Source organism: Myotis nattereri (genome assembly GCF_964212035.1).
Source record: "Myotis nattereri genome assembly, chromosome: 5".
NCBI lineage: Eukaryota > Metazoa > Chordata > Mammalia > Chiroptera > Vespertilionidae > Myotis > Myotis nattereri.
The window spans coordinates 60281592-60296922 of NC_138080.1; the positions used below are offsets into that span (position 1 = coordinate 60281592).

Below are 15331 nucleotides of genomic sequence, written 5' to 3' on the forward strand. Positions count from 1 at the left end.
TATTTATTGATTCTATCCATAATAATAAAATATTAGAAACAACTTGAGTGGATGGATAAGCAAACTACTCTGCATCACTAGAGTAGAACACAATGTAGTTATTTTAATTAGTATGTGGATTATGAGGCATGTAGGGATGAATATAGAAAATGTGCCCAAAAGAATACATGAAATTAAATGTACACAGAAGACATCAATCTGAACATATTGGTGAATGTTTCTGAAAGGATAACATATTTATTTTGAATGTGACAGATAGATGCAGACAGAGTTCTATATTTTTTGGATGGTTTTGTTTTCTAACTCCTTTTTATCTAGTTGTAGAATAAGAGAAACGTTTTTGTAAAAGCCTTTTGCCACTTCCAGCACATATGGGAAACTAGGTAACAGGAAACCAACTACAAACATCTAAAAAAGTGGCTGCAATGTGTTATCCTTACACATTATTTTTAAATGACTGTCTGAGCTGGAAATATAAGGAGCTATAGAACTGAAGTTAGTAATCAAGTCCTGAATCTATGGCTACCCTGAAGGATACATGTACACAGCAAGAATACAGAGCCTTTGGTTTGCAAGGTCTTATGGGAAGATGAGGAGGCAAAAAAGTTATTTCCTTTTTCTCCTTCTCTGCTACCAGCCCCTGGCTGTGGCATTTAGAGGACAGGCATCATCACTCTCATCCACTGACTATCTTGCTGGCTACCCCTGGCCTTTTGTGTTCCTCATTGCATTGGCCACGTAGCAGTCATAAAATATTTGTTGAGAGCAATTTACTGCTAGATAATCATCAAATTCTTTCTTTAGTATAAGCTGTATTATAAAATAGAATCATGTATCTTTTCTAATAAGCTTTGTCTTAATAAGCAAATGAGAACTTTGAAAATTATATTTTAATATTTATTGGCTGTACCTACCATTACATTACTAAATAAAAGATGTTTCCTGTGTTAGTTTTCATATTATAACTTTTACAAATTTAAATTGTTTGTATATCATGTTCATGAGATTGTAAAACATAAGAATTCAAACTGTGTAATAATAAGAACCTGGTTTTGAACCCTGGTTTTAACATCTATTCTAGTTGTGTGACCCAAGCCAAGTTACTTAACACACCAGACTTCAACTTCCATATCTGTATTATGGAATAATATTTGTTCTTCTGAGAATTGTTGTCAAGATTAGATACAATAATCCCTGAAAAGAATTTAGCATAATGCTAGGCCTTTAGTATAGACCCAATAAGTATTAGCTATTAAAATGTGAGACAGAAGAAGGAGGAGGAGGGAGAGATTTGAATTATTACTCTTAAATCTACAGTGTAAATTGTTGGTTTTACTAGATACCCTCCAACAAATATCAGCTTTAACACAGAAAAAAAGAAAATGACTCCTAAATATACCTGTTGTTTCTCCTGTGTTCCTATCTCGGGATCATAATCACCAGCACTGTAATAGTATCTGTGCTGGGAACATTCATTTTTGTTTTTATCCAGATTTATTGAGGTATAATTGACAAATGAAAATTTTATATACTCAAGGTGTATAACTGGATGCTTTGATATATGTATGCATTGTGAAATAATCAAGCTAATTAAGTTATCTATCATATCACATCGTTATCATTTTCTTTTCTTTGTTTTTGTGTGGGAACACTTAAGATCTACACTTGTAGCAAATTTCAAGCGTACAATACCGTATTGTTAACTATAGTCACCATGCCTGCATTAGATCCCCAGAACTTACACATCCTACACAACAAACTTTGTACCACTTAACCAACATCTCTCCATTTTTTTTCTTGCTAGTCTCTTGGCAACCACCTTTCCATTCTCTGCTTTTGTGGTATGCTAATTTGCATGCAATACAACTGATCTATTTAAAGTGTACAAGTCAATGATTTTTTAAATTGTAAAATTGTGCAGTCATCATCACAATTCAATTTTATGACATATCCATCACTCCAGAAAGGTCTCTTATACACATTTGCAGTCAAGGAAGCATTTGTTTTTGCAGTGTATTTTTTGAATAGTTTCTATTATTGTACCTTATCTTACTCTATACTTTGATTAGGCACATGAATGGATACGGTCCAGGTTGGAGTTGAGAAATATTTTAGATGGGAGCAATTGGGAGAGCTGGTTTGGATGTTCCTCCGTCACGCCTTCCTAGAGCAGTGAGCATGAAAATACCAGTAGACAAACTATGAGAAGTAGAACTGGACAGCCCCTTGGAAGTCGACAAAGAAAATAAGGGCAATTAAATTTAAAGATAAATGGAAATAGGCAATGCAGGAAGTGAAAACATATTAGACTCTGTTTATTTGAAGATCATATAATTGTGCCTGAGAAAAAATTTTTAGGTCAGGGATAGGACTAAGGAAAGGATGTACATAGAAAAGAGGTCTTATTGGTCAAGAAACTACAGATAAGAGCTCGCAACTTAAAAAATGGGATAGTAGGAGCTACTGTGATCAGAGCCAACAGGCAAATTTCCTTTGAGGGCAAAATAAATCAAAATGGATTCTAGGTTTATTCCTCTTAATTGGTATAACCTGTCACAGAGCTAATAAATGGCAGAATCAGCCTTGTTCAAAATTGCTGGTTCTAAAATTAACATGAAACCAATATTTTTTTAAAATGAGTAGTTTCAAAGACAAACATCAATTTAAGCTTAGATCATGTAACTCATTTAATTATATGAGTGAAATCCATAGGCAGTAAACAAAACAAATACTGTATTCCTCTAGTTCTTTTTTCTAAACCATACTTCTAGGGAGAAAAACAAAAAAAAAAAAAAAAAGGAAAGGCTGCCTGGTGAAAAGCAAAGTCTGGGTTTGTTTGTTTTTTGCCTTCTACAGTTTCCTGGAGCACATTGTTAAACCCTGTGAAGCGAGAAGGGTATATTCAAATACACTAAGGGGTACATTTCCATTTATTATCCACATGGTTTTCTTCTCAGTTAAAGCTGAGAGCCTGTCTATCCTTCCCTCTTGATTTCAAGGGATCATTCTTTGTTTGTTTTGTTATGTTGTTATTTTTTGTTTGTTTGTTTGTTTTACAAGTAGTGCTTAAGTTGGGAAAAAGTGGAGTTTGTCCCTTAGATGTTTCTCTGGAGATTTCATTCTGGCACCGGAACAGAAGCACATCACTGTATGGCACTTTTTCTATGCTGGTCTCCTGCCCAGGCGCCTCCTCTTCTATCATTTCCTTCCCTTTCATCCTTGCCTGCTCATCATCTCTCATCTGTATTTGTCCAAGCCTCCATTTACTACAGGACTAGCTTGGCTGAGCAAATGGGTTCAGGGGTGGAGGGAGCAGTGCCTGTAGGGGCGGAAAGATGAGTGGCGGAACGATTCGATTCCCAGAATTTGGGGCGTGGGCAGGGGACTAAGAAAGAATTGCTGTATTTCTCTCTCCTTGCCTGCCTCAGGCCTCCTTCAAACCTAAGCATAAGTCAAGGATTTTAATGTCTTAGAGCAGTGATGGCGAACCTTTTGAGCTCGACGTGTCAGCATTTTGAAAAACCCTAACTTAACTCTGGTGCCGTGTCACATATAGAAATTTTTTGATATTTGCAACCATATTAAACAAAGATTTATATTTTTGATATTTATTTTATATATTTAAATGCCATTTAACAAAGAAAAATCAACCAAAATAAAGTTTGCCTGTCACCTCTGACACGCATGTCATAGGTTCGCCATCACTGTCTTAGAGTAAGGACTGAAGATTCTAGGCTATTGTAATGATCCTGAGGGTAGAAGGTGATGGTGTCTTGCACCAGGGTGGTTGCAGTGAATATGAAAATAAGTGGTTGGGTTTTGTATGTGTTTTGAAGGAAAAGGCAGAATTTTCTGAAAAATTGGAGAAAGGGTAGGAGAGAAAGAGAAGAGACATAGACCACAGCAGATGGGCTTGCTGTGAGCTACTTTGGGAAGAGTGTAGGAGCTGGTGGTTAAGAATGGGGAGCTGATGAGCCCAGTTGGGGACATCGGGAGTTGGAGATGTCAAGAAGAGAGCTTTTGTTTGTTTGTTTGATTGTTTTGACTGTTCCCATCACCATGTATTTACTTCAGCTAGAGACTTACCGACATTTGCAAACATAAAAGTATAGTGCCAGGCCGACTCCAAACACTTCCTCAAAGGGTTTCGAGAGTTCCAGACATCTCCACGTGAACATGAGTCCACAGCACAGCACATCAAACCTGGGACAAGCGTTCAGTATCTGTACTTTGTGGAGAAGTCAGTCCTTCAGGGACACGAGCAGGCCAGCCTTTCCGGGCGCCTCAGTAGGTACACAATCTCCATGAAGTTGGTCATCTCCTGCTTGTCTTCCTTGGCCCGGTTCATCTGGTTGTTGCCAGTACCCAGGCCAATCCTGATGTGCTTGTCACTGAAATAAAAGAACACAGTCCACGGATCGTATAACTCATACATTTTGTTAAAGTCAAGTACTAATGTAGTTTCCACAAGATGAGTAACTGCCAGATGTTTAAGCGCCTCTGCTATGCTGTCCAGAACCTCATCCACTTTCATGCACTCGTGTTCCAATCGTGCCCGAACCAAATGTTGACTGCTAGGTCTTCTTCGGAAAGGACGGTCTCATCCACCTTGTGCAAGTGTGGGACCAGGTACGCCACGTTGGCGACTCAACTGGCCTCTCGCTAACACAGGGCCTTCCGAGTAGAGGGCTTTTGTTTTTAATTGGAGTTCAGGAAAATAGATTTGGGTTAGACATGTGAATTTGGGGGTCATTAGCACAACTGAGGTGTTTAAACCACCAGATTAAAAGGTTATTTAGGAAGGACATGAAGATTTTTCAAAAAGGAGGAGTTCCAAGGACTGAGCCCTGAAGCAAGTCAATGCTAGAGGATGGGGATGCAGGAGGACCAGTGAAAAGCAACCCAAGTGGGATGTTCGCTCAGGACATACAGTCCTTGTCTAAACTGTATCCTGGTACTAATTAGAGTATATGAATACGAATATTAATTCACTACCTGCTTTATTTTTCTTTATATCTCCAAAATATGACACCCCCATAACAACATGCACACACCTACATGTGAATATGTGTGTGTTCTAATGAAATGATATTAAAGAATTTAAATAAATAGAAACTAAAATGTACATATTCACATATATACACTTTAATTGTTTTACTAGTGGAAAACTATTATGAAGCCCATTTCAATTTTCCTGATCTATGATTTGCTATATTATTTACACCCTATAAAATATTTTTTGTCCAAGCAGATATGTTGTAGTTTTGCTGGTTTTGTCTGATTGATACTTAATTCAAGTGTTTGGATTCAGTTTAAATTTCAGACCACTATAAAGCAGAGTTTTGCTATATTCTTTTTATCTTGCTAATTAAATTGTACTCATACCTTTCCATTTAAGAAGCTATAACTGTGAAAATATATGACATGTTTAAGAGTCAGGCACTGAATAGGTAGATGAAATTTATGTTTACTTAAACTTATTTTGTGGTGGTGATATTTTTTTCCATACCATACTATTTCACCCTGGACACCAACATTGGCTTTTATTGTGGCAAATGAATCTTTCAGCCTCACTAGGTAAGGTGCTCATCATTATGGGGCCAAAGTGGGAGAAGCGATGCCTGCTGCCTAACTACACTCCGACAGACCAACTTAGAAGCAGGGGCAGGGTTATACTGATTAATGTCCCAGGACGGTGACTGAGGAATGTATTGGAGGGGAGGAAAGGAAGTGGGTGGGAGGTATATTGGGAGGGAAACGATGAAGGGATGGTGCAAAAAGTTAGGGGAGGCAACACTGGTAATGGAAAAGGAACTGAAGCATCTTGTGCTAAATGTAAAAATGGAGTGCAAAAGTAGCTTCGTAAAAGGTTTGTGAAAATTAAAATTAGTTCGGGATAAGGAACTTAAGGTAAGATTACTGAACTTTTATCAGAATTATTGTGTAGAAGATCAAGGGTTCAGAGGGGATAAGGGTCAAAACAGTGACAGCAGGTGTCCCTGCCAGTGCTCTACTCTCCACCTGCATTGGGATTTCCCTCTGTTACAAATGTTACCAACTACTGGCGCAGAACCGCCTGGCATTGCCAGGAAATCCGCACTTCTAACACCCAGACCCTGTCCTCATCCCCTAGTCAATCTTATGCCCGGTAAAATCTGAGCACAGCTGAACTAGGATAGAAGAAATGAACACTTGAGAAATAAATCTTGTAAATGTGCATGTTTGATTCAAATGGAGAGGAGACACTAAGGGAATTTGCAGAGTAAAAAATACACAGAAAAAAAAAATGTACGGGAGTGACTGTATGAGAGGCCAGGAATGCCATCCTCAACAAGAGGACAGTTATGTGAAGAGAAGAATGGAAGCTCGCACATGACCTTGAGAAGGCTAGCGTTCCAAGCAAGAGCTAGGTCATGGGAGGCCTGTCAGTACCCATAAGATGACACCAGACAGCAAAGTGTAATGCCAGAGGAGCAGATCAGTGGAAAGGGGTCGCGGAGCAGCCACTACACACTGCCTTCTGTGTTGGGTGGGTAGTAAGTCTTACTCTCTGCTGTCAGAGCTGCTGGGCATCAAACAGCAGCTCCACCCTGGCGCCCCATCAATATCTTTAGATAATCATTATCTTTACAAAAATAACACCCAGTTGTTTGATTTACTAAAGAGCGCAGTAGATTGAACTTCGTACCAAATCTGAGTACAGATGATTTTTGTTAAGGGCCTTAGCACACTCCTGCCCAAGATTGGGGGAGCCAGAAAGAGACAAATAATTGACAGGAACATCATTTCCTTTCTCCTCCTCACCATTGCTATTTGTCTAGGGCTTTAATTGACATTAAAATATATATGATAAGTAAGTAAGGTATGTTTTATTTTTAATATTCTGCTTCTGAAATTTCAGTCACATGCAAAGTTGAGAGCAAATTCCCCTAAGTGTCACAGATTAGCACTGTGTTTTCTTCATAAAACTATGCCCTTCATTGACTTCTTGTCCTGTCGTAAGAATAGTCCAAGCAACCAAGGACATTCCTCTTCATTAGCATGCAAGAAAAAAATTAAATAACTAGCTTGATAACCATTATATGTTTACAAAATAATAATATATCCCTGAAGAAATGGATACTTCCTCCTGAAAATCATTAGTGTTTAAAGGGAAGGGGACAGTGATTCCTAGATGTGAATTTTTCTTATTGGGTTCTAATATTTCAAAATAAGAAATGGAATGATGGGAATTTTAATAATGTAACTGGTAAATATAGAGAAAATATTCAATAAGTACCCAACATAGTAGCAAGGTATTGTGAGAAATGCTTTGACAGTTGGATACAAAGGGATGTAAGCATGCTTTGCACCAACCCTGTGAATGCAACAACCATGACTTCTCTCTTTTTCCCCTTTGCCTAATGCTTTGCTATTTCTTCCTTTCCCTGCTGGAATGCCTCCTTTATCTTTCCTAATAAAACTGGCCAAAGATTTCTTCCCTCCATGGAATTCCTACCCCCATAACATAACCTGCTTGACCAATTCCTAGATGATGGTTATAAAAGGCAGAAATCAATTTTAGATTTTTTATAACAAATGAAAAACCACAGGAACAAAAAGGGTGATGATAAAATAGCATAATGTAATTTTTTGCTGGAAATGCCCTTTTTCTCTACAATAAAATTCTCCATATGCCCACTTGGCATTAAATTCTTTTCTCAGCCATTAAAATTTACTCCCTTTGTCCCAAGTATCATGGGGGAAGATATAGGTAGTAGTTATTGGCTGCTTGCTCTGTGTCAAGCACTCTATTAGGCACTTGCCACGAATGATCACCAACCTAACCCCCCTATTATAAATAATTGTTCAGATAATTATGCCCACCTCCCTCATGAGGAAGCAGAGGCTGCTCAAGGCCACCCAGCTAGTAAGTACCAGAGCCAGGATTTATATTCAGTCTTTTCCCTCTGTGCTGTGTGACCTCAAGTTTATTAATAATTAATACACTAATTTGTTTTGATTGTTAATACTTGATATATGTAAACATAAAGAATGTTCCTAGTATATGAGTAAGAACTAGATTTATTTTACCTAGTCTTAAAAAATACCTTGTTCATTTTACTTAAAAAAAACAACAACAACTCTTCTTAGGACATTGTAAAAATCTCTTAGAATAGTTCTTATCTGTTCAATAGGAAGTAATGACATATGGACTTATGTTTATGATTTGCCATCTAATATTAAGGGCTGCAAATTCTTTCTGCTTTGTGTGTAACTTGCCTTTCTCTTTGTTGTTGTAGTACTGGCTACCAGTTTATTTACTATTCACCTGAAAACACAGCCAAAGCAAAGGAAGTTCTCAGCAACATCAATCAACTACAACCTCTGATAGCAACCCATGCAGACCTACTGCTTAATTCTGCAAGCCAGCATTCTCCAGACAGCTTGAAGAATTCTTTAAAGATGCTTTCAGAAAAAGTAAGACCCAAATCATTCCTACAGTGAGGAAAATGAAATACCCCAATCCACATGGGTGTTGCTTTATGCATGCATTGCCTTTCCTAGCACCTGGAAATGTAAAATAGACTAAGTTAAAAAGTAAGCTTCAGAGTATTGCCACAGGATCAAACTGAATTGGCCTCATTCTCTTTTCAAATCTTAACTGAGCACTGATTTTTTTTTCCTTGTAGGAAATGAAACCTGTTATTGGTTGTTATATATTTTTTTCTTTTCCTTGACATCCTTCATTTTCTTTGGCTCGTGGCCTTGTCAAATAAATTAGATTTTGAAAGTTATTTCCTCTGGTGAACACCTAAATTATATGCATATGAAGCTATACATTTAAATGGGAATTCACTTCATTTGAAAACAGGACTTGGATGTGTACTCTTATCAGTGACATGGGGTAATTTCTCTGCCTGATTCACTTTCAACATTATCTACTGGGAAAAGGTTCTAAAATTTCCCCAAAATATTAGTTATTGTTTGAAATGTTAGTGGGACCTATGCCTTCATTTTTCTAAGGGTGACTTGAACCTTATATGCAGAGAGGACAGGTAGCCTGGCAAAGGTAGGTACTACATCAATTCCATAATAATTAGGGCAACTAAATGACACAGAGAGAACCAAGGTAGAAAAAGACAAATTGCAGTTTGATTTTAAATATAAAACCAGGTGTCCTGGTGTCCAATTCCAATACAATTATCCTTAACCTCTGCATTCTGAGGACACCTTGCAATTTATTATGGGATCCTTTCAGTAAATATGTCCTTGAAGAAACTGACCAAAGAAAGTTCTCATGGTGTTATCCTATATAATAAAAACCTAATATGCTAAGTGCCGGACCATTCGTTCAACCGTTTGACCAGTTGCTATGACATGCACTGACCACCAGGGGGCAGATGCTCCAATTGGTAGGTTAGCTTGCTGCTGGGGTCTAGCCAATCAGGACGGGCGAGACAGGCTGGACATGCCCTGGAGCCCTCCTTGGTCCCTCCTCTCTCCCTAGCTGGATAATCTCTCAAGTTCCTCCCTGGCCTCTAAAATATTTCTTCTAATTAATTTCCTTTCAATGTGCATGAATCTTTGCATTGGACCTCTAGTTTTAGAATAAAATAACAGTGTAGTTTTTTGCAGCCCTAAAGAATAGATTCATAGAAACCTGGATATGATAGGTGTATATTTTTTATTCAGATATGCTAATTAATAATAATAATAATAATAATACTTTTTACTTATTTAACATTTTAGTTTAAAGAGTACATTATTATGATTTTCTCATAGGAGATAAACAATATCTATTTGTATTAAAAATTAGCTAATACCTGTTCAGAAAGGTCAAGTGAATTGTCTAATTAATTAAAAAGTTAAAAAGTCAAAGCCTAAGACTTCCAGTTCGCACTGCAGCATTCCTTCTATGTCAGATCAGGTGCATCCATCATGACAAGGGAGGGGAAAACTGACCCAAATTTTACAAGTACCGACTTCGCCAAATCTTGTGCCAGGGGCTTCGTGACTGGTGTTATTTTACTTTACCTTGAAATGGTGGGTACATACTGATTGTCTAGCTCAATTCCAGAGGCAGTTTCCAGACCATAGCACAAAAAGGGAAAAATCAGGGAGGGAGGAAACTTTCCGGTATCCTCTATGTAATATATGCATTTTGATTTTTACATTTTTAAAATTACAAAGAAAATTTTAGACAAACTCATCAGCAATGCTTAACTATTCTGATAGTCAATAAATATATCTAATTATCAATAAATATATTATGGCCAGGGAAAAGGGAAGCAGGGGAGAGGAAAGTGTTATACACAGTAAAATAAGGTAATTTTATTTTGGTTCAGTTCTTTTTGGAATTTCTGGATGGAGGTGAGGCTTCTTGGATTCACCTAAGCAGAAATGTTAGTAGGTAGCACATCACTGCAGTGATCACAGAGCAGTATTTATGTTCTTCCTGTGCATTGGACAGGGACTTGTCATTTCACACATCATTTACAACTTGCTGTAGTGACTTGAGTGGGGGGACAGGGCACGTATTTTCTCCTCCTTTAATTCAGCATCGCTCCAACTTTTTCCCCTATATTTTTATTTTTAACTGAGTAGACATGCTTCGTCTACTAATAAATCTGTCAGCCCTTGAAGCCAGGAGGATCTTTTTAGGTTTGCAAGCCTTGCATTTTCATTTTAAGAATGTGTTACTGGAAGTTCAAATAATTATCCCAGTTAACAGAGTTTTGCATAGTCTCTGAAGACAATGTGTAACTTATGATTTAAAATAAAGTATGATTAATTTCTACCTAGCCATGCTGCTGGTGGTTCAGACTCCATGTCCCAGGAATGGTCTTCTATTTTTTAATTAATTGATTGAATTTGCTACTAATGACTTAATGGACACTTTTGCAAGTTTGAGCGAAAAGGGTTTGTTTTTTTGTTTGATTTTTGTTTTTTAAAGCAGGCTTGCAGAACTTTCCATTTCAGGGTGACTTCCTCTTTCCTGCTGTGCCTGTGGTATGGGGGCAAGATGGCAGACTCTTATTTCTGCCACTCTAGGAAGGTCCTGTAGCAGTCAAACCTTGATCAGCTGCCCGTGTGGGTCAGTAGTTTCAGCATCAGCAAGGAAGCAGGCAGTTGGAAGGAAGATAAAATCTCTGTGTGTTTTTTCTAATTATGGGTCAAAATTTTCTGCTTCATTGTATGCTTGGTATATTCTATGGAATAACAGGAATTTTGTATTTTACATTCTTGGTTGCTGGATTTTATTGTATTCCTTTAAATAATGTTGGATTTTGTGCTAGTGTGAAGTTAAGTTATTAGCAATCAGTAAGATCCTTTCAAGCCTTATTTTTACCCCCAGTTAGAGCAGGATCCAGAGCAGCCTTTAACCTAGGACTAATTTAGCCCCACTGTTTGGGCCATACATTTCTGAGGGCTCTACACAGTGCCCTGTGTATTACAAAGCCCACTCTGCTGGTGGGAAGATGAGCTATTCTAAGCCCTATGACCCCGAATCCTCTCACATGCAGATCAGTACTCAGGTAAAGATTTAAAAGCACCATTTACAGATCATCAGGGCTCTTTCTGTGTGCAGTTCCCACCTTTCTGGTACTCTTTTCTGTGAATTCTCACTAACCCCTTCGGCTTTTCCAAGCTCTAATCTCTGTTTCCTCAGTTTGAGAAGTTCATCTGTGGCTTCTTCCTCCTTGTGCCATAGCCTGGAAACTGCCTCTGGAAGTAAGCTAGATAGTTAGAAGGATCATATAGTTTATCTCTCTATGCTGCCTATTTTCCAATGCCCTATAGAATAATTAAAGCATATCAAATTTAAAAACAAACAGGATTCTTTCTTGCCATGTACATGACAACTAAAATTATGGTCACTTGTTTATTCCTTTGGCTAATTCCGTATTGCAGATGGAATTTTTTCAGTGACAATAAGGTCATTCCAAATAGAAGGGGACTTTGATTAATTTGTTGAAATTTCTAGCTAAAAAGAGTCATTTTAAATGAACATATCCTAACTATTTCTCTGCCACTGATAGTCAGGAAACTAGGAAATTTATTCCCAGGAGAAATATTTTTTAGTACTTTTATACTTGCTGATAATTCAAGTTACTTTGAAAATATATATGAGAATATGAATTGGAGAAATGTCAGTAAGGCAGAAAAACATTACATTTTTCAGGTAACATTTCTCTCTTTAAAATATCAAACAAATGAAATGGGTTGTCTTTGCTTAAGTTTATGCTTTTTAGTATATTATTGAACTGATACTTTAAGAGAATTGTTTTGCCTACCCTTATGGTAACATTTCGACAACCTTTCTTTTTTAACTTAATGTAATGTGAGCTGAGTCAGAAAAGAAAATAGCTTATCAGAACTCCAAGGCAACAGGCAACTCAGAGACATGATCACACTCTAGCCATGACTTTTAGCTTCCCTAGTATCTTCTCAGTTGCAAGAACAACAAAATACAGGCATGTTGGAATTCTGTGGACTATATTAATATCTATAAGCTTATTTATTTGACTGTAAAATATCAGGATCTTCATTGGTCTATACTAAGTAATGCTGCTCAAGAAAATTAAGATTTGTTTCCAGGTCATGTGAATAGATTATTTTCTATTTTCTAACAGAATGCGATTCTACATATAGGATTTTGAGAGTTTCCAAGGAGTCAGATAAGTTTTTCATATAAACACAAAGTAAAAGATCAGCTATTATTGTGTTCTCTTAATATTTTGTGTATTATATTATATTACAACCCAAAATTTCTGAGTTGTAAAACTATAAGAATCTACTGTATAATCTCCCAGGACTTGGTGATAAATCATACCAAATGAGATTTGAATAAATGAAGTGTGTGCATGCTATGGGAAGAAAATGATTGCAATGATAAGAACCATATAAAATTTCATTGCATGTGAATAGATATTTAGCTACATGGTAATTATGTGAGTGGTATAAGACTAGAGATGTAGTAGCAGGAATTCAAAGAAGGCAAGCTGTTTTGCTCTAAAAATAAATCAAAAGTTGCTATTGAAATTATCAACAGAGAAGTAGTCTAGTTAAGTTGAATGGAAATAAATTCAAATTTTTAATACTTAAATTAACATTGATAGACATATTTTTTCTATATGGAAAATTATGTAAACAACATATTTCCCCATTTTGCTATAACTATACTGGTTTGAATACTGTCAAGCCAATTTTTTTCAAGTGTTATTTTTTAATTAAAAAAGGTGCTTTTTATTTTGATTTCCTAGCTTATTATAAAAATATTTTCCAATCTCTTATTCTTTCATAATCTTTCTCCATATTTCTTATCTAATTCCTTTTAAAGTGCCTCTAGATTAAAAGAGTGTTTAAAACATCCAATAAAGTTCAGCAGTAAAGATAGTTACATGGGCAATTGTGGACACAATTAATTCTGAGAGCTGGTAGCTGTTCAGACACTTTGGGAGTTGGAGTTTGGGAAGAAGGGGAAGGACAGAAACCTCCAGCTGCAGTGACTGGGCGGTGGTGTGGAGTAAGGGGAAAAGCTACTGAATTTGTCAGAAAACGGGATCTGTTCCATCTGTGCTGCTAATACACAGTCTGCCTTGGGCAGGTCACCACGCTGGTTTCTTAGTTTCCTCATCTGGTTAATGAAGAGGTCCACTTTCAAGTCCATTTCAGTTCTAGAATTTCATGATCTATTGTAAAGAAGAGCTATACAGATATGACGTCATCTTACTAGGTCCCTGATTTTCTTTAATTGCATGGACACAACAGGAGACAGAGAAAATGTAGTAACCACCAGTTAGACATGGCAGTGTTGACTGCACCATGAGAAGGCACAATAAACAGGTACCCAGACTTACAGCTCTAGTGCAGTCAGCATTGTAGTCAAGAGTCACATTAAATGGTAATTATATCAACTGTTATTGAAAATAATGCTATGACTTAAAGGACCCCTTCCTAAGAGATTACAAAGGATAAATATGATAACAATATGGGTCAGTGCGTGAGTGACTTCTCCACTCTTTGAACAGATTGTGAGCCCATGTGCATGCTAAGTGTACTATGACACAGAAAATCAATCACTGCCCCTCCGGTATATTACGGGGTGAAGCTATTAAACATTTCACTGGGAAATTGAAAAGTACAGCTGTGAAGTTCTTTATCGCTGGGAAGCTGTCATTATTCGAGTGCTCACTAGGTTATTTACCATCAGCCTGTAAAACCCTCCATGGTAGGTTTTATAGTCACCTCGCTAACCTCGAGCACTGCCGAAACCATTTGGTGGAGGAGACAATTAGGGGATGATAATAAGGAATAAAAGCCACATGTTTTCATGGGAAGACTGCTTATTCATCTCTACTGTTGAAATTAGTAAAAACCAAGTCTCCTGCCTCTAAAAGACATGTCTTTCTTTAGCCTTTAACACTGTTTAAAATGTAGATTATCTATAATCTGATGATATTTTCCATTAAGCTCTATTCGGAATTACTTGAAAGGTAGATGGTTTCCGAATGATTATTCCCAGTGAAATCCATCTCCAAAGATAGACTGTGGGACTAAAAGTGAGGGGCTGAGGCGACAGATGGTGCTGATGGTGCACATGGAACCTCGGCGTTGGCTTTTAGAGCAGGAGGACTCAGGCCTTGGCACCATCCCCAAACCCAACTATGTTCCACTGATTGGTATGAAGCATTTTCTCTGAAGTGCCAACAAATCTGCAGTTGACCTTTTCATAGCTCTATGCTGAGATGCCTACCATGGCATTTCTAATCCTTGTCAATTTCTTTCCAGACAGAGCTTTTTGTTCATGCTTTTAAGGATCAGCTGGTCAGAAGCGCTCTGTTAGCACTTTACACTGCCAGGCCAGGAGGCATCCTTAAAAAGCCACCCTCGCCTCAGAGCAGCACCGAGGAGAGCAGTCCCCAGGATCTACCCCCACCAATGAGAAGGCAGGACTCCATTCCCCATCATTCAGACTACGATGAGGAAGAGTGGGTAAGTCTCTTGCACATCACTTTCTTCCCAGTGTTCAGTCCTGAGACATTAAGTCAGCATAAGAAGAAATCTCTGCTTTTTATCCAAACAAGGCAGAAAGCAGTCACGATACATATTGTGGGTGAATCAGTCTCATTTTTACTTCAGGGCAAATTATGAATGGAAGTTTTATTCCTAGATCACATTTATTTGACATAAAAATGAATTTGCTATCAAATAAATCATATATATACAACCAAGAATATGTCATCAAAGCAAAGATGCCACAATTGCTAGATTCTATAATACCTTTCCTTATTTATTGCCAAGGTAATATAAACCATTAGAATTGTGCTTTAGAAAAAGAGTCTGA

At 37.4% G+C, this 15331-nt stretch overlaps 1 protein-coding gene across 1 annotated transcript in view; it reads left to right on the plus strand.

Moving 5' to 3' along the window:
* Positions 1-15331, plus strand: part of INPP4B (inositol polyphosphate-4-phosphatase type II B) — a 563351-nt gene that overhangs the window by 461794 nt on the left and 86226 nt on the right. The window contains exons 16-17 of the mRNA XM_081093135.1: positions 8283-8460; positions 14776-14979. Of these exons, the coding sequence (XP_080949261.1) occupies positions 8283-8460; positions 14776-14979 (382 nt within the window). The remainder of the gene's footprint in view (positions 1-8282; positions 8461-14775; positions 14980-15331) is intronic.